This window comes from Lethenteron reissneri, chromosome 64 (genome assembly GCF_015708825.2).
Source record: "Lethenteron reissneri isolate LAM-NWPU_2019-01 chromosome 64, ASM1570882v1, whole genome shotgun sequence".
Classification (NCBI taxonomy): domain Eukaryota; kingdom Metazoa; phylum Chordata; class Hyperoartia; order Petromyzontiformes; family Petromyzontidae; genus Lethenteron; species Lethenteron reissneri.
The window spans coordinates 4,475,456-4,495,564 of NC_083842.1; the positions used below are offsets into that span (position 1 = coordinate 4,475,456).

The window sequence follows — 20,109 nt, forward strand, 5'->3', positions numbered from 1 at the left end:
ATTCCGTGCTCGCGACGATTGAGGGGGGACGCTCCACGTCTGTGAAAAGGGAAGAGGGGGGTGGCCCCCCCCACCCCAACCCCCCCACCCCAACCCCCCCCCCGGGGTGGCCAATTCCCACGGCCGCCCCCCCGCTACCCTCGACGGTGGACACCACTATCTTTGCTAAAATAACTAAAATAGATCAACATTTAACGTGTAACGTGTATTGTAAATGGTGTAGACGCTATATCGCCGCCGCCGGGTGTTCTTCTCACCCGCGTTGGTTTCCCTCCGTCGCTCCACCTTCCCCCCCTCCCCCCGTCGACGCCTCCGATCGCTGTGCCCGTCAGAGAGTCGCCGCTCGCCGAGTTTCGCCGCTCCTTGCCGTCGTAGGCGGCGGCGTCGCTCGGCCATAGCGGCGAGAGAGAGACGTGCACGGGGGGGGGGGGGGGGGGGGGTGGTGGAGACGTGGTCTGTCTTCTTGCTGCGGTGTGGGTCACGGTGGTGGTCGTGGTGGTGTTGATACGGCGCCGTTCGCCTTCGACGGGGTGAGAAGCCAACTTTTAAATTTGTTCTTTTCTACGCCAGATATTATTTATACGCAAAACTACAAAAATAAATATTTTAAAGCTACCTCGTCGCTGCCCGCCGTGGATTTTGTTTTTCCCCCGCACGCGGCGGAGGTGGACAGGAGGTGGACAGGAGGTGGACAGGAGGTGGACAGGAGGTGGACACGTGGACAGAGGAGGTGGACACGAGGTGGACAGGAGGTGGACAGAGGAGGTGGCGTGCCACAGGGGGGGTGGTTTTAGCGTCGCTCGCTGGGAATAAAATCAAATCTTCATCACGGTGAAAAAGAACGGTGGGCAGCGGTGAAAAGTTTGGCCACGGGATCCAGGGCTCGTTGGTGCGTTCACCTTGAACTGTGCAAGGAGCTTGTGGGGGAGAGATGGTGACGACGGAGCTCACTCGCGAGGGTTCACTCACGGACTGCGCCCCCCACACCCACCCAGCGCTGATGTTTACACGCCCCCCCAGGTACTCATTTAAGGCCGAGTCGACGTAAAGGAGACCCAGGACCGGTTGAGATCTTCGCCACCGACGTTGGCGGCCGTGAGCGGGAATCGAACTCCGATGTCCGGGTTCGTAGCGCAGCGTAGCACTACGAACCCCGATGTCCGGGTTCATAGAGCAACGTAGCGCTACGAACCCCGATGTCCGGGTTCGTAGAGCAGCGTAGCGCGACGTAGCGCTACGAACCCCGATGTCCGGGTTCGTAGCGCAGCGTAGCGCAACATAGCGCTACGAACCCCGATGTCCGGGTTCATAGAGCAACATAGCGCTACGAACCCCGATGTCCGGGTTCGTAGCGCAGCGTAGCGCAACGTAGCGCTACGAACTCCGATGTCCGGGTTCGTAGCGCTAACTGCTACGCTGCCGCCCCCCCCGCACACACACACAGATATCGGCCTACAGAGGCAGCTAATCCCACACACGCGCGGACGCACACGGGACACGCGCTGTCACGGCAAAGCCCCGGTTGATAAATGCGCCGGTTTTTAATGAAAGATCGCGAACTGTAACCGGCGGCACGGTCAAAAACCGTGGAAGTAAAACAGAAACCGGCGCCGCTCTTTAAACACCCAAGCGCCGAGCCGGAACGCGCGCGGTTGAGAAATCGCCAAGCCCCCTTTCCCCCCCCCCACCGCACCGCGCCGAGTGAAAAGGAGACGCAAAAAACGCCAGGCCACCAACGCAGCCAAACCCCACGCGGCGCTCCTACTGTGACTACCGCGGCGATGCGCCGGTTCGAGGTTTTCCGACGGCGTGGGGGGGGGGGGCAGCCTGGTGGAGGGGTGAGGGGGGTCGGGGGTCACGCAGTCGACACGAGGGGAGAGATCGCGACGGCACCGACGATTGATGATGATAAAAAAAGCAACGATAGATTTGCCGGCGCTTAACTAAATAAAAACGCGGCGCTGACAGAAACCGGCCCGCCTTTTACCACTGCCGATAAAATTCCCGCTCCGCCCGCCCGTCGAGATTGTAGCTCGTGGGGACAACCAGATAATGTCGGACCGTGAGCTTGGGACAATGGTTGTCGACCGATTGTTACCGCCAACCCACTCGCACACCCCCTTCGCGTGCGCTTTCTCCTGCCGCATGTATCCATTCATTCACTCACCCAGTTGGTCAAACGTCGCAATGTAGGATCACAGAGCTTGGGCAATTGTTGGGGGAGCAGGCTCTGGCCGCCGTTGCCCGCTTGGCCGAGAGGTTTCTCTCGGCACCTCCGAAACATTTTCTCTCAATGTCCTTGGTGCTCTCGTTCTGCCGAGAGCGAACGAACAACTACGCGCGTTGAAATCCCCGCACCACCATCGGTGGTGGTGGTGGTGGTCGTGACGAGCGTCGTCCCCGTCCCGCTAGTCGCAGCTACCGGCTCCCGCTCTGATCCACCAACCCCGGTCTCCCGCTCAATTGGATCGTGGACATGTCTCACTGGCGTCGTCATCGTCGTCATCGTCGCCGCGGTGGTGGTGGTTGCCGTTTTTCATCGCCACCGTTTCCAGGACGACGCGCAACGAACGACGTGGAAGAGGCGGCGTCTCTAAGTCCCACCGCGTGGCGTTTACGATCGTCGTCGTCGTGGTCGTAGTTGTTGTCGTCGTTGTTGTTGACGTAGTTGTTGACGTAGTTGTTGTCGTAGTTGTTGACGTAGTTGTTGACGTAGTTGTTGTCGTTGTTATCGTCGTCGTCACAGGTAGAGGCTGGCGGCGAACACGATGTCCCTCTTGATCCGCATGATTCCTGGAAGGCAGGGAAGGGCACACGGGGTCAGGCAGGGGGCACGCGGGGTCAAACAGGGGGCACGCGGGGTCAGGCAGGGGTCAGGCAGGGGTCAGGCAAGGGTCAGGCAAGGGTCACGCGGGCTCAGGCAGGGGGCACGCAGGGTCAGGTAGGGGTCACGCAGGGGTTTAAGATCATTCGGCTGCTGGTGCACATGTCCACGCGAACGATAACAATGCATCATTCTACGCAGTTAGAAAATAAAATAAAAATAATAAAAAACATGAAAAGCAAAAGAAACTCGCGACGTTTTCATTTTGTTTTCTATCTCCACGCGACTTTACCGAAAGAACCACAGAATATGAATTCCTGCAGTCACGGAAGCTTTAAGTCAAAACTGTTTAGTATGATAGTGTTAACTGGCGGAGCGGCGGGCGTCGTACCGTCAGAGAACTTGTTCTCCAGCTCCACGTTGCCGATGGCCTTGGCCGCTTGGCACATCTGCTTGAGCAGCTCCTCGAGCCTGCGCAGGCAACGGATCACGGTGCCTGCACGTGCACGAAGACAAAGATCCCCCGTGTAGCCTTGTCAGACTGTAGGGGCAAGTGCTGTTAGAGCGCGCCTACGAAGGCCGGCACGGCACGCGAGGGGGTGGGTGGCCAGCACCGCGCCCGGCCGCCTTTGTCTCCCTAGCGGCGATGTTTACGCATCGCACCGGGTACTCGTTTGAGGCTGAGTCGACCTAGTGGAGGCCCAGGACCGGTTCAGATAATCGTCACCGTTGTTGCCCGTGAGCGAGAATCCAACTCGGGGTCTCTGGGTTCGTAGCGCAGTGCGCTAACCGCTGCACCACCGCTCCACAGGCATGCGCACGCGCACACACACACGCACACGCACGCACGAACACGCACACACGTGCACTATGACGGCGGCGTCGCCACGGCGACGAGATGTATCGTGGCCGTTTCGATGTCGGTGCGCTATTAAAGCCCCCCCACCCCACTCCACGCCCCCCCTCGTCGTCATCGCGTCATCCACCGCGCGGTCGCTCGCGCGAGCGGCGAAACATCTGCACGCGAGTGAGAGAGAGCGAGAGAGCGAGCGAGCGAGAGTGAGTGAGAGCGAGAGAGAGAGTGAGAGAGGGAGAGAGAGAGAGGGAGAGAGAGAGGGAGAGAGAGAGAGTGAGAGAGCGAGCGAGAGTGAGTGAGAGCGAGAGAGTGAGAGAGGGAGAGAGTGAGAGAGAGCGAGCGAGCGAGAGTGAGAGAGAGCGAGAGAGAGAGTGAGAGAGAGCGAGCGAGAGAGCGAGCGAGAGAGAGAGGGAAAGCGTGAGTGAGTGAACGAGTGAGTGAGAGTGAGCTAGCGAGAGAGAGCGAGAGAGCAAGCAAGACGAGAGGGACAGCGGGGAGTGGGAGAGAGAGAGAACGAGAGAGAGCGGAAGGGCAGGAGAGAGCGAGAGATCAAGACGACATCGGGGAGGGGAGCGAGAGCGAGCAGAATCGTCGCCAGGGCCACGGAGTAAACAGGGAATGCGATTCCCCGCACCACGACGACATCGGCAAAATAAATAAATAAATGCTGCGTGCGTGTGGGGGGGGGGGTCGCCACGGAATCAAAACGTAATTAAGCCGTGACCCCCGCCGTGACCCCCGCCGTGACCCCCGCGAGCGAGGAGCAATCACCACGAGCGGCCACGGCGTGAGCTCTGCATGGCCCCCTCCCACGTGCAGGCTGCACAATGACAAAGATCCCCCCGATAGCCTTTAGCGGGGGGGGGCAAAGAGCCGCCCGTGTCGGTGCTGGCCGTGAGCCGAAGTGGTCGGGTCACAGCCGGCTTCGTAGCGCACCGGGTGCTCATTTGATGCCGAGCCGACCTAGGGGAAGCCCACGACCGATTCCCATAATCGTCACTCAACTCACTGACTCGTTCCATGGTCGCCCACTCAGCCACTCGTCCCATGCACCACGCTCGCCCACCCAGCCACCCACTCACTTGCCACACTCGCCCACCTAGCCACCTACCCACCGTGCCATGCTCACCCACCCACCCACCGTGCCACGCTCGCCCACCCACCCACCGTGCCATGCTCACCCACCCACCCACTGTGCCACGCTCACCCACCCACCCACCGTGCCACGCTCGCCCACCTAGCCACCTACCCACCCACCGTGCCATGCTCACCCACCCACCCACCCACCGTGCCACGCTCGCCCACCTAGCCACCTACCCACCCACCGTGCCATGCTCACCCACCCACCCACCGTGCCACACTCGCCCACCTAGCCACCTACCCACCCACCGTGCCATGCTCACCCACCCACCCACCGTGCCACGCTCGCCCACCCAGCCACCTACCCACCCACCGTGCCACGCTCACCCACCCACCCACCGTGCCACGCTCACCCACCCAGCCACCCACTCACTTGCCACACTCGCCCACCCACCCATCCACCCACCGTGCCACGCTCACCCACCCACCCACGTGCCATGCTCACCCACCCACTCCAACCACCCACTTGCCACACTTGCCCACCCACCCATCCACCCACCGTGCCACGCTCACCCACCCATCCACCCACTCCACCCACGTACCATGCTCACCCACCCACTCCACCCACCCACTTACCACACTCGCCCACCCAACCATCCACCCACCGTGCCATGCTCACCCACCCACCCACGTGCCCCGCTCGCCCACCTCACTCACCCACCCACCCACCGTGCCATGCTCACCCACCCACCCACCCAGCCACCCACCCACCGTGCCATGCTCACCTACCCACCCACCCACCCACGTGCCCCGCTCACCCACCCACTCAATCACCCACCCACCCACGTGCCCCGCTCGCCCACTCACTCGCCCCCCGCCCGCCCGCCCGCCCACCTTCGAACACGTCCGTCATCTTGCAGATCTGGGCGAAGGAGGCTCCGTTGGCCCAGGTGTGGACGACGTCCATGAGGTCCGGCCGGAAGGACGAGACGTAGTCGTCCTCCTCCAAGCCCAGCTTCGCCTCCGCCGCCACCTTGGCGATACGGCGAGCGCACTCCTGCAGATACAAACACAATCACATCACGACGTGACGGTGGCAACACAAGCAATCGTCTTCGGGTGTGAACACCACAGCAAGAACATTCATACCGATTTTATTTATACTAATTAGACTCATTTTATTTATTTTTATCTTTTATTTATTATTTCTTTACCCACGTGACTTTACCGAAAGAACCAAGAGCATGGACCCTTGCAGTCACGAAAACTTCAAATCTAGAACAACAACAACACACTCCTCATTCGTACGGCTCATGCCGTACAAATGAGCGATAAACGCTCTGATAGTGGCCTTGTGCTTGTCGCCTTTCACTGCAAGTAGAGTGTGCGAGTAACACAGCCTTGATTCATTGCAACAAAAGGTTTCTATTTTGTGTTTGAACTTCTTAACGCGTCCAGTTTTATAGCCAGAAAAGAGTAAAAACTATTCTTACATTTTCATACTTTCATACTGGCCAAAAAGTTCCCTGTATATTTAAGAGTTTGTGTCTTTCTCTCTCTCTCCCCATGGTCGCGTGGATTTTTCTCCAGGTCCTCCGGTTTTCCCCTCCACATTTAGAATCAGCATCGCTGCCGTAAATATCCCCGTGAGAAGCCCACTTGATCGAGCGATCGTTTATGATGTCCAGGTCCCATCTGACACAGAGCTACGTAGCTCATTGGCCCTTACCTGGTAGAATAGACTAAATAGTTGAGATGCAGAGAAACAACCACAAAAGAAAAAATGCGGGCGGCTTAGGCCAGAACAAATGTGGCGAGACCTGAAACCATTGAAATCAACGCAGGGTGAACTGAAGTGAAATCTGCGTTGCCACGTGACAAATCCCCACCTGGAGCTGCCGGAGTGGGGCCGCGAGTTCCTCTGTGAGTCGGGACATCTCCATTCCCTACGCGCACACACACAAAGACAAAGATCGTGTAGCCTTGACAGACCGTTGGGGCAAGTGCTGTTAGCGAGCGCCTATGAAGGCCGGCACGGCACACGAGGGGGTGGGTGGCCAGCACCACGCCCGACCGCCTTTGTCTCCCCAGTGGCGATGTTTACACACCGCACCTGGTACTCATTTTAGGCCGAGTCGACCTAGGGGAGGCCCACGACCGGTTCAGATAATCGTCACTGGTGTTGGCCGTGAGCGGGAATCGAACTCGTGTCGCCGGGTTCGTAGCGCAGCATGGCGCTAAGCGCTACACCACCTTATATGCGTACAGGAGCACGCACACACACACACGCGCAGACACGGACACACACATATGCACACACACGCAGACACACAAGCACACGCGGCCACACACACGTGCACAAAATGTGCTTGTGTCAATATCGCATGTGGTGGCAAAGCCATACAAGGCCAACACGAGCGCACACGCACACACGGACACTCACGCACACACACTCACGCACGGACACGCACAACGATCCCCCGTGCAGCATTGCTTCAGGAGCATGCCGACGACTATCGCCGAGACACCGTGGGTGAGAGCGAGGCTCTAGAGCCGCGGACCATGCCGTTGCGACGACGGGCTTTGCGAGCGATACTTTTGCACGCGGAGGGAGACGCCGCATCGTTGCGCGCGTAGCTTCGTTTGTCCGCGACGTGGCGAACATCCAAGGGCGAGGGAGGCCCTGGCGGTGCCGTGCGGTGCCGTGCGGTGCCGTGCGGTGCCGTGCGGTGCGTTGCGGTGCGTTGCGGTGCGTTGCGGTGCCGTGCGGTGCCGTGCGGTGCCGTGCAGTGCCGTGCGATGCGGTGCGTTGCGGTGCGTTGTGGTGCGTTGTGGTGCCGTGTGGCGCCGCCGTCACACCGGCTCCAACGCCGCAGCTGTTCCCCTCCGCGCCTCGGGACGCAAGGAGAAAAAAAAAAGCACGCGAAATCTCACGGCCAAAACTAACATTAGGTAAGTCACTCAAGCACGTTCGCACGCGCGCACACACACACACAACCACACAGACACACACGCACGGACACATGTACACACGTACACACGCGGACGCACGCGCACACATACACGCGCACACACACATAACCACACACGTATACACACGCACGGACAGAAGTACACACGTACACACGCGCACACACACACGCGCACACACACATAACCACACGTACACACACGCACGGACACAAGTACACACGTACACACGCGGACGCACGCACAAACGCAATCGCGCGCGGTGTAAAACACGCGATGGATTTCGGCTAATTAGCGGCATCGTTAGCGGCGGAGCTCACTCATCGCGCCCGGCAAAGTGAACCACGGCACGGAATGCGAGAGCCCCCCCCCCACACCCCCCAACTGGCCCCCCCCCCATCCCCCCACACCCCGGGCCCCCCCCCCTCGGCACCCGGGGCCCATGCAGCTGGGGCGGCACCCGGGGCCAGCTTCACACAGCCGCCGCCGCCGCCACAGCGACGAGTTCACAAGATCTGCTGAAATATAATAAACACGCACGCTCACGGGCTCAGCACATTCACACACGAGGCAAAGATCCCCCGTGTAGCCTGTAACAGACTGCAGGGGCAAGTGCCGTTAGCGATCAGCTACGAAGGCCGGAACGGCACACGAGGGGGTGGGTGGACAGCACTGCACCAGGTACTCATTTGAGGCTGAGTCGACCCAGAGGAAGCCCGGGGCCGGTTCTGAAAAACGTCACTGGTGTTGACCGTCAGCAGGATTCGAACTCGGGTCGCCGAGTTCGTAGCGCGGCGAGCCAACCCCTACACTACCGCGCCCCGCTGACACAAACACACACATGCAGAGACACAACAACAACAACCGCCATTCGCCACTAAGTGGCGGTGACGTCACCACGATGCTTGTGCCAGGCCAAGTGCACCTTGAGGCCACGTGAAGTGTCGAACGCTCGCTGGCAGGAGGTCACGGGGCAGACCCAGGTGCCACGGGTCGACTGACCGAGATGACTGATTCACCACCTGTGCCCCCTACTGTACCAACTTGCTGTGCTTTAGCCACCCGGCGCTCCGCTCGTTGTTGTGAGCGTCGCTCCTCCGCCCTCCGTTGTTGTTGGAGGGCGACTGCCTCCAACTGCCCAGTAGCGTCCTTCACGAGCCTCCTCCACAGAGGCCGATCTTGACACCGCTGGTACCAGTCATCGGCAAGTCCACTCAGCTCCACGTCCTCCTGTACCACATCACTCCATCTCTTCTCCAGCCCGTGCCGCGCCCGTCTAGCCCCCTCGATCCGGCCGAACAAAAGCTGTTTAGGCATGCGGTGGCTGGGCATGCGGGCTACATGACCCAGCCAACGCAGCCTTGCCTGCCGGAGGAGCTCACTGATGGGACTTTGCCCAGATCTTTCAAGGATTTGTGAGCTTCTCACACAATCCAGCCTGGTTAAACCTAGGATGGATCGTAGGCAGGCCAGCCTAAATGTTTCCAACCGGCGAAGATGCTCCACCAGGGGGGTCCACGTCTCGCAAGCGTAGAGAAGGGAGGGAATGACCGTGGCCGAGAAGACCTGAAGCTTCGTGCGGAGTGACAGACCAGGTAGCTTCCACACAGCGTTACGCAACCGATGAAAAGATATTGCCGCTCGACTGATTCGGAGTGAGACCTCTGCTGATAAACTGGAGCCGGTCATAAGCACACTGCCCAGGTATGGGAAACTCTCCACTCTTTCCACAACTGCCCCATCACCAATTGGGAGTTGTGGGGGTGGAGTGTCCGATGGTACAAAATACCCAGGCAGGTGCTTAGTTTTGGTGGGGCTGATGGTAAGGCCCCACCTCTTAGTGGCACGCTCCAGTCTCAGCAGCAGCGTCTCCAACTCCTCTTCTGAATGAGCAGCTATTACCAAATCATCGGCATACATAACGTGGTTGACCAATAGGGAGCCATCCCTTGATCGCACCCGGGCATCGATGCAGAGACACGCACACGGTCGCACACGCACACACACGCACGCACACACACACACACGCACACACACACACGCACACACGCACACACACACGCACACACACGCACGCACACACACACACGCACGCACGCGCGCATTCCCCCACGCTCACGCACACACTACACATTCACAGGCATATCACCGCGCACTCGCACACGCACATTCACAAGCTCACGAGCGCTCACACACTCGCTCGTGCACACACAAACACACTCACACACATCCCCCCAAGCTCACACATGCTCACACGCACTGAACATGCAAATAAACACAATCGACTACACAAATCCACAGTTCACACTCGCACAAAGACGACACATATAGCCTCAACAGACTGTCGGGGAAAGTGCTTGAAGTGAGCGGAGCCTATGAAGGCCGGCACGGCACACGAGGGGGTGTGCGGCCAGCACCACGCCCGACCGCCTTTGTCTCCCCAGTGGCGATGTTTACCACGCACCGCACTCGGCGAGTGGACTTAGGGGGAAGCCCAGATAAGCATCACCGGCGTTTGTGGCTGTGAATCGAAGCTCATCGGCCCGGAGCCGCCTCCGTAGCGCGGCGCCCATAAAGATCCTCCCTCACCACGTAGCGCTAGCCGGGAATCGAACTCGGGTCTCTCGCCCGGGCGGTTCGCAGCGCCGCGCCGCACACAGCCGGGCGCAGCTGCGAAGCGGAACCGCCGCATTTACCGTCGCCGCTGCGCAAGCGCGGAGCCTGGGATCTGAGAGCGTGGCAGCTGGGAGCCAGCCACGCCCAGCAGGAGCAGCAGCCGCAGCAGCCGCAGCAGCAGCAGCCGCAGCAGCAACAGCAGCAGCAGCCGCAGCAGCAGCAGCAGTAGCAGCAGCCGCAGCAGCAGCAGCAGCAGCAACAGTAGCAGTAGCAGCAGCAGCAGTAGCAGCAGTAGCAGTAGCGCATCGTGGGCCAGGCAGGAGGCAGCAGGAGACGAGGAGGAGAGAAGGGGGAGAAGGAGAGGGGGCGGCGAGGAGGAGGAGGAGGAGGGAGGCGGAGGCCTTGCGCTCGCTCGCGACCCCCGGTGACATCATCTCGATTCCATAGAAGCAACGTCGCCCGTGCTGCCACCAGGCAGGCCGTCGGAGCGAGGTGCTGTTAGTGAGGTGTTGTTAGTGAGGTGCTGTTAGCGAGGTGTTGTTAGTGAGGTGTTGTTAGTGAGGTGCTGTTAGCGAGGTGTTGTTAGCGAGTTGGTGCTGTTAGTGAGGTGTTGTTAGCGAGGTGTTGTTAGTGAGGTGCTGTTAGCGAGGTGTTGTTAGTGAGGTGTTGTTAGCGAGGTGCTGTTAGCGAGTTGGTGCTGTTAGCGAGGTGTTGTTAGCGAGGTGTTGTTAGCGAGGTGTTGTTAGCGAGTTGGTGCTGTTAGTGAGGTGTTGTTAGCGAGGTGTTGTTAGTGAGGTGCTGTTAGCGAGGTGTTGTTAGTGAGGTGTTGTTAGCGAGGTGTTGTTAGCGAGTTGGTGCTGTTAGCGAGGTGTTGTTAGTGAGGTGTTGTTAGCGAGGTGTTGTTAGCGAGGTGCTGTTAGCGAGGTGTTGTTAGTGAGGTGTTGTTAGCGAGGTGTTGTTAGCGAGGTGTTGTTAGCGAGGTGTTGTTAGTGAGGTGTTGTTAGCGAGGTGTTGTTAGTGAGGTGCTGTTAGCGAGGTGTTGTTAGTGAGGTGTTGTTAGTGAGGTGCTGTTAGCGAGGTGTTGTTAGTGAGGTGCTGTTAGCGAGGTGTTGTTAGCGAGGTGTTGTTAGCGAGGTGTTGTTAGTGAGGTGTTGTTAGCGAGGTGTTGTTAGTGAGGTGTTGTTAGCGAGGTGTTGTTAGTGAGGTGTTGTTAGCGAGGTGTTGTTAGTGAGGTGCTGTTAGCGAGGTGTTGTTAGTGAGGTGTTGTTAGTGAGGTGCTGTTAGCGAGGTGTTGCTAGCGAGGTGTTGTTAGCGAGTTGGTGCTGTTAGTGAGGTGTTGTTAGTGAGGTGTTGTTAGTGAGGTGCTGTTAGTTAGGTGTTGTTAGTGAGGTGTTGTTAGTGAGGTGTTGTTAGCGAGGTGTTGTTAGCGAGTTGGTGCTGTTAGTGAGGTGCTGTTAGCGAGGTGTTGTTAGCGAGGTGTTGTTAGTGAGGTGTTGTTAGTGAGGTGTTGTTAGCGAGGTGCTGTTAGTGAGGTGTTGTTAGTGAGGTGTTGTTAGTGAGGTGCTGCTAGCGAGGTGTTGTTAGTGAGGTGTTGTTAGTGAGGTGTTGTTAGTGAGGAGTTGTTAGTGAGGTGTTGTTAGTGAGGTGTTGTTAGTGAGGTGTTGTTAGTGAGGTGCTGTTAGTGAGGTGCTGTTAGTGAGGTGTTGTTAGCGAGGTGTTGTTAGCGAGGTGTTGTTAGCGAGGTGTTGTTAGCGAGGTGCTGTTAGCGAGGTGTTGTTAGCGAGGTGTTGTTAGCGAGGTGTTGTTAGCGAGGTGTTGTTAGCGAGGTGTTGTTAGCGAGGTGTTGTTAGTGAGGTGTTGTTAGCGAGGTGTTGTTAGTGAGGTGCTGTTAGCGAGGTGTTGTTAGTGAGGTGTTGTTAGCGAGGTGTTGTTAGCGAGTTGGTGCTGTTAGCGAGGTGTTGTTAGTGAGGTGTTGTTAGTGAGGTGCTGTTAGCGAGGTGCTGTTAGCGAGGTGCTGTTAGCGAGGTGCTGCTAGCGAGGGCTGGTCCAGTGCGTGTGTGACGAGCGTCACGCCCGATCGCCTTTGTCTCCCCGTTGCAGATGTTTTACACACTACACCAGATACTCGTTTAAGGCCGAGTCGGCCTAGTGGAGGGCCTATGGCCCGGGTTCAGATATCCGTCACCGATGTTGAACTCGGTTGGTTGCCGGGTTCATGGCGCAGTACGCCAACCACCGCCACCTCCGCTCCCCACACACGCCGACACGTATACACACGCGCGCACACTGACACGTACACACACGTGCACACGCTAACACGTACACACACGCGCGCACGCTAACACGTACACACACGCGCGCACACGCTAACACACGCACATCCCTCTCACACCTGGACACGCCGCCCAGTAGCGCCGAGCTAATCGCTCCGCGGCGCTAAACGATCGGCAAAGGTCGCATAAACAAACACGGCGCGGCGCGTGCGCGCGTGTGTGTGTGTGCGCGTGTGTGTGCGAGCGTGTGAGCGCGTGCGCGCGCGCGTGTGCGCGTAGCAACGGCGGTGGCGGCCGCCAGCCCGACCAGCAGGCCGCAGGAAGAGCCGGCACGACCCCTGACCCCGGGCTAGACAGGAAGTCGGTTGGAGGTGGGGGGGGGGGGCGGCGGGTCGCGACCTCTCACCTTCTCCTGGAACACGAAGCAGCTGAGCAGGGCGGCGCACTGCTGCGGCGTGAGCTCGTTGAAGACGCCGTTGAAGAGCATCTCGGTGAGCAGCAGCTCATCGGCGCTAACGAGCGGGAAGGGGGGGGGGAGAGAAACGACAAATTGGGGGGGGGGGGGGGGGGTGAACGATAAAAGTTATTTCGAGACGAAACAAAATTGCGTTCTAGTACATTTCTATCAAAGGCATATTAACAGAAAAAAAACCACTAAAAGAATCTTAAGGAAAAGGCGCTCGCTGGCGTTCGGTGCTGAAGGCGGATCTGCAAATCCCCCCGCCCCCCCCTCCAAGTGGGCGATCGAGGGGCACGAGTGTTGGGCGAGCGAGTGCGTTGTTGTGACATGTGGCGTCAAACGATGCGTTATTAATTCGATTATTTCGCTGCTATGAATTGCCCCCCACCCCCCCTCTCTCTGCCATCCTCCTCACCCGCATTTCAAACGCATCTCGCCACGGTGGCTAGGAGATGTTAACTCCATCGCCTGGTGGTACAGGAGGTCGTGGGTTTGATCCTGACCCTGACGATGACTGCTGCTGCTGCTGCTTTATATTTGGAGTTCGCGTCTCTCTCTCTCCCTGTGGTCGTGTGGATTTTTCTCCGGGTCCTTCGTTTTTTCCCCCAACACATTGGGAACGAGCACGTGCTGAGAGGATGTGTCCGCTAGAAATTTGCACGTGACGACAAGCCGCTTTGTTGAGCTATCATTTGTGGCCAGGTCGCTCATTGGGATTCATCCGATAAGATAAAAAGTGAAATTTGCATATTTTAAGTGATTCGTTTACCTTACCTATACTTTGCATTTTCTATCGTGATTTTTGTACCGTTTGCCGAGCCGCCCCGAATGGACACCTGTGAAAAAGAGCTTGACAGCTCATCGGATTTCTCCTGCAGTCTAAACAAAGATGCCGATTCTGAACGCAGCGTGGTGGTGGTGGTGGTTGAGACGAAACGGACGGTGTCTGGTCGCCCGAGTCCCCAACAAAGTTTGGAGGAATCGGACGAGGCGGCAAGCTCACGGGAACAGTAACCACGGTAGCGGTAGCCGTAGACGAGGGATACGGGGGTGAGAGACCGCCCGCCCGCCCGCCTGCGGACCGGTGCGGGATAAACATTAAGAAGCAACTTGAACAAGTCGGAAAAAAAAACCTATTTTGACAAGCGCCGTCAAATTCCCTTTTTTGCCCCATGACCCCCCCCCCACGTCGCTCTGACCGGACACGGAACCCGCGGCCGTTCGCACGACCGCTCAACTCGAGCCCAGCACCACCCCCCCCCATCCCCCCCCCCATAGTTCGCAGGAGCGAGGCGATAATTCGGGGCAATTCGCTCCATCTGGGCATTAGCGCCGCGGCTGCGTTTCGTTTCTGAGAGCGATAATCAAATCTGTCCATCGCAGATCGCAGCCACGCGCCGACTCACCGATAACGTCAAACAGGCCCCCCCCCCACCCCCCTTTGAAGGGCGCCGGAGCAAACGCCACGACCGACATTCCCGGCCGCCACTGCTCCCCCCCCCCAGAGACGGTGGTGTTGGGGCGGTCGCGGTGCCCTAGCGGCCCACGGTGACGACCGCTGCCGGGCCGAGGCCTCCGCAAGCCGTCGGCATCCCGCGTAGGTCCACGACGCGGCTATCCAGCGGAGCGCTCCTGCGCACGAGCGGGTTTCATCGCTCCGTCTCTGCGGAGGGGACGTTCCCTGCCGCGCCCGCTCCCTCCCGTGGCTGCCGCCTACATCGTTGGTCTCTCGACTGCTGGCTGTGCCTCGGTCTCTTCTAGCGACTGGTGCGTGGTCGGGGGTCAGGGGTCACGGTCATTCACACCCCAGGCTTCGGCCAGGCCCCATTCGTCTCGTTCCTGCCACCGCGTTGGGCCTCGCGAGCCCCGTGGCCACGCGGTTTGTTCGCTCGCTCGTTGGCCGACCTCTCGATCGCTCCCTCGCCTCCCCTCCACTGTCCCCCCCCTCCACTCTCTCCCCGACCTCCCCCCCCCCCCCACCACCACGCAACCCATCCGGGGGCGCCAGCGCCGCCAAACAATCCCGGCATCCTTCCCCCCGCCGGTGCGATGTCGCTCCGCGCGTTGCGGGAGTCGCACTTCCCCCTCCACTCTGCTGACGGCGGCCAACAGCGGCGGCCGTGACCCCCGCCGCCGCGCGGTCAATGTCGCCGCGGCGACCGACCCCCGGGGCCCCCGGACAAACACGGCACTCACCGGGCCGCCGTCGCAAGTGTTCCCCCCCCCCCCCCGCCCCGGCCTGGTCTCCGTAGTCCAGGTGACCCGACCTGGCACCGGCGAGCAGACACCGTGACCCCAACGCACGCCGGCTCCCGCCCCTCCGCTCACTCTCACGTCTCTCCCCTCACTCTCCCACCCCTCCCCTCGCTCTCCCTCCCCTCCTGTGACCCCGCGACCCCTGGCACGTGCCGGCGACCTGTGGGAGGCGGGGCGGGGGCAAGGCTGGCTCCGCCCACAGCCCCCCCCCCCCCCGCCCCCTTTGACCTGACCGACACCGCCGCCTCGCCACGGCGACCCTCCGTGAAAGTGAACCCTGAGAGAGCCGCCGAAGCTGCCGTCATCGTCATCGGCTAAGGCGCAGGGCTGCAATTGCTCGCTCGTGCCACCGCGAGCAGAGCGGTGGGGGGTGGGGGAGGGGGGGCATGGGGGTCCGTGCGCTGGGCCAGACGTCTTGGGAAGAAGCGGAGGTCGGTGTCCACACTTTGCCACAACGCAGCGGGACCTGCTGGTCCACGCGGCTGTGGTGCCACCCCACGTACACACAGGTGGCTGGCGGGGGGGGAAGGGGGGGTGTAAGAATCTTGCACCGCCGCTTGCTTGACCTGCCTCACCGGGTGATTGAACCCACGACCCTCACCGTCGTGGCGGAGCGGTGAGCGCACCGCGGCCGCGAACTCGGCGGCCCGAGTTCGATCCCCGGCCGCGGTCAACACCGGCAGCGACCGACGGACGGGACCTCGGCTCCACCACCAACCGGCAACGACCGGGCACCGGTGAAGCGTGCAGACGCCTTCGCGTCCAGCGGTGGAGTGACAACGGGGCTTTAACTTGACATCGTCCTTGTTGTTGTTGTTGCCGCCGCCGCTATCAAGGGCGATGAAGACTTGGGCCCAACATCCCGAGCGGGATCCCCCCGGGGAACCTCGCTGCCGAGGTCAGAGCCTCGCGAGGATTTCTCCGGGGTGACGTTTTGGCGGAGAGTCGCACCCCGGCGCCGGGAGGTAATAACGCGTCATTAGAGATCGCAAAACCGTGCGGAGAACTCCCCGACGACTTGGCAGCGCAACCCTCTCGATTCTACAGCCGCGCTTAAAGCCCGGCGACGACTGGCCGTGGGGGGGCTGGGGGGGAGGGGCCCCCCGAACGACCCACCGATGGGGAATGACGCACGCACGACGGCGGCGCTGGGGTTGTGCGTTGGGTTTTTTTCCGGCGGTGACGCGAGCCCAAGGCAGAAAGCAGAAAGAGATTTTCCCACAAGTTTCTTTTCATTTTCCCTCCCCCCTCAGAGTTTTGCGCGAGGAGACGGGCGCACGTGGGGAGAGCCGCGCGGAGGACGGGGGAGAGGGAGCGACAGCGAGAGTGACCGAGGGACACGCGTGCACACACACACAAAGATAAAAAGATCCCCCATATAGCCTTATCAGACTGTAGGGGCAAGTGCTGTTAGCGAGCACCTATGAAGGCCAGAACGGTACACGAGGGGGTGGGTGGCCAGCACCACGCCCGACCGCCTTTGTCTCCCTAGTGGCGATGTTTACACACCACACCAGGTACTCATTTGAGGCCTGGGACTGGTTCAGATAATCGTCACTGGTGTTGGCCGTGAGCGGGAATCGAACCCTTGTCGCCGGGTTCATAGCGCAGCGTAGCGCTAACCGCTACACTATCACTCCCCGGACAACAAAGACGGAGAGCGAGAGGATGAGACGGCCGAGCCAGCGGCTGGCCCCGCGCCGATGGAATGGAACAACGCCGACGGATCCCCGGCCGACGGGCGGGCGACTCGCCGCGTCCTTGCGCAACAAAACCAAGGAACTTACGAAAAGAAGAAATCGCCCCAAGGGACCGAGCACAAAGATAACAAAATAACAAAAGGGGGAATATTTCCACGGGGATGACGACGACGACGACGAGGACGAGGTTGGTTCGCGATACGGCGCCTTCCTTCCCGGAGCCGATACGACGGAGGAGATAGCGGAGACCGGCAACGGCTCCCGGGCCTACGGCCAAAGCAAACGCGGAGCCAAACAGAGCCAAACAGAGCCAAACGGAGCCAAGCGCGGAGCCAAGCGCGGCCGGAACGGAGAGCGAGCGCGGGCCCCAAGGAGGGTGGGACCCGCCGTGTGAGCGCGAGGTACTAGAGCAGAGGCCTAGGACCGCCGCTCACGCGATGCACGTGCCGGCGAGCGCGTCACCCGGGGCCAAGCGCCAGTCGTTAAACCAAACAGATTAAACCTCTCCACCTCCCACCACCCACCACCACTACCCCCCCCCCCAGCTTCTCCTTTGACTTCCGACCAGAAACATTTAATGACGCAAAACGCGCGAGAGAGAGTGTGGGATTCGTAATAAATTATTAATATTTGTTTGTTTGTTTAAATAGCGGCAATGCCGGCTCTCGTCAACGGACGCAATACGCGAAGGGCTTCCCGAAACAAAATAAAAAAAACATCTTTTTTCCTTCCTTTAAAAACCCGGCGGTATTGAGAAAGAAAGAATGTTCAGCCTGGCAGCTGCCGAGTGGCACTGCAGCTCACCGCTCGCCCGACTGGCAGAGCCCGTGGAACTCTCGCTCGTGAAGCCGTCGCCCGCCACGTCGCCCTGGGCGGACGAGAATCGCCTTCGGAGGGGGACGAGTTCAATCCCCTGGCAGCGGTGGGGCGGCTGAAACGACGGTGGCGAGTTTCTAAATGAAACACGCCGCACGCCGCCACCTCCGTGCCACTCGGCCGCTACTGGGGGGGGGGGGGGGGGCAATAGCGGCGTGAGGCCGTGGGGGGCAGGTGGGGTAAAGTGTGGGAGGAGGCCAAAAATGCCCCCCCCCACCCCCCCCCCGGCTCCTCCACGGCGGGCTGCGAAGATGAACGTCGTCCGTGACCTCCCCCTTAACCCCCCCCTCCTCCACCACCACCACCACCAACGCCACCCGAGCCCGTGCCTCCCCCAGCGCGCGCGTGCGGCCGGTGGCCACGCGCAATTACACTCGTTGCGTAATCGAGGCGGAGGTCTCCTGGGGTGGGCTGCGTGTGAGCGGGCCGAGCACTTTCCCAGCCGCGTCATCGGCGTCGTCATCGTCCCGAGAGAGATCCGCTGCTGGATGAAAGCACGCGGACGATGACGATGAACGGGGCGAGAAGTCGACCCTCCGCCAACCGCCGCAACCCGGGATTCAAACTCGTGACCTCCGTGAGTGGGTGTCCGGCAAGCACAGATCGGGGTGGGGGGGGGGGGGGGGCGCCCGTAAAAACAACACCCACCACCGTTACCCCCCCCCCCTCCCCCCTCCGCCATCAACATCCGTGGTGCCGCGAAGGGGGGGGGGGGCTCTGGAACGCGACAAAATTTTTGTTTCATCTGGACCACAGACAGAGAAAGAGAGAAAACTCAAGTTAATGATCGCGACCTTTCGCGATCCACTTGCGGTGGTTGGCAGCCTCGTCAGTTACGGAGAAAGGGGCCAAAAAATCTATTCGCTAATAATAAATAAAAAATCATCATCTCCTCCCTCCCTCCCTCCGACTCTGGCAATCACCGCGGAGGTGCCGGGAAGAGCGCTGGCACGCACGGCGGCACGCACGGCGGCACGCACGGCGGCACGCGCGGCGGCACGCACGGCGGCACGCACGGCGGCACGCACGGCGGCACGCACGGCGGCACGCTACGGTCGAAGGCGCGCACACACAAAGGTAAAGAGCCCCCCCCTCCTCCCCCACTTATAGCCTCCGTAGTCTGATGGGGCAAGTGCGTTGGCGGGCAAGCAGCAGCACCTGTGAAGGAGGGTGGGCGGGTGGCCAGCACCACGCCCGGCCGCCTTTGTCTCCCCGGAGCGGCGACCACCCCCGATGGCCCCCCCCTCCACGTCACGCAGCGACGAATCGCGAGAACACGCACGCACGCACGCGCACACACACACGCGCACACACACACACACGCACGAGAAACGCACAGCTTTCACCCCCCCCCCCCCCCTCCTCGTGTGTAACTAAAACCCACGTATCGCGTGCCAACATCTGGGAAAGTGGGGCCACGGTGGCCCCGGTGGGACGGGCGCGAGCCGCCACGTGGCCGCCTCTTTAATTGCGGCGGCCTCAAGCAGCGGCGGCGGCACCCCCCACCCCCCCGCGCCACCCGTGGCACATTCCCCGCTCGCGACGACCCACTTCCAATCTCCCGTCCTCCCCCCTTCTCTCTCCTCCCTTCTCTTACTCACCACTCTCCCTTCTCTCGCCACAACAACTTTCAGAAATTTACGGCCATTTCCTCAAGCGGGGCCGTTTCCGCTCCCAGAATTGATTAACGGCCTTTCAGATTATTTAAATATTTCTGCCTCCATCCATCCTCCCTCCCTCTCGACCGCCGCCGGGAGAAGGTTGTGGGGGAGAGGTGAGGCGGAGGGGCGCGTGGGGGGGGGGGTGTTGGTCAGGTGCTGTAATGTTTTGATGAATCTGTTCCAATTTGCGAGCAGAGCGCTTGGTGGCGGAGGAGGCTGTAAGAGCCGCGCACGAGTCGCCGTGCGCCTCAGAATCGGCCACAGCGGCCGCACGGGGAGAGACGCACGTGCCGCACGGCGGTGACGGTGATGAGGACGGCGGTGACGGCCACGGTGATGACGATGACGGCCGGCCCCTACTTCAAAACGCGACACAAAATATATTTCGTCTTTTCGTGTGGTGTTGCGTGTGGCGTGCGGTTTGTGTGCGGTGTGTGTGCGTGCGGTGTGTGGTGTGTGTGTGGTGTGCGGTTTGTGTGCGGTGTGTGTGCGTGCGGTGTGCGTGGTGTGTGTGTGGTGTGCGGTTTGTGTGCGGTG

At 60.4% G+C, this 20,109-nt stretch overlaps 1 protein-coding gene across 1 annotated transcript in view; it reads right to left on the reverse strand.

Annotated features, from left to right (window-relative positions):
• Positions 1-1,505: 1,505 nt before the first annotated feature.
• The window catches only part of MTREX (Mtr4 exosome RNA helicase), a 98,199-nt gene continuing 79,595 nt past the window's right edge, over positions 1,506-20,109 (reverse strand). The window contains exons 23-27 of the mRNA XM_061577354.1: positions 13,026-13,131; positions 6,650-6,706; positions 5,655-5,817; positions 3,216-3,320; positions 1,506-2,793 (exon numbers count right to left, since the gene is read on the reverse strand). Of these exons, the coding sequence (XP_061433338.1) occupies positions 2,741-2,793; positions 3,216-3,320; positions 5,655-5,817; positions 6,650-6,706; positions 13,026-13,131 (484 nt within the window). The 3' untranslated portion in view covers positions 1,506-2,740. The remainder of the gene's footprint in view (positions 2,794-3,215; positions 3,321-5,654; positions 5,818-6,649; positions 6,707-13,025; positions 13,132-20,109) is intronic.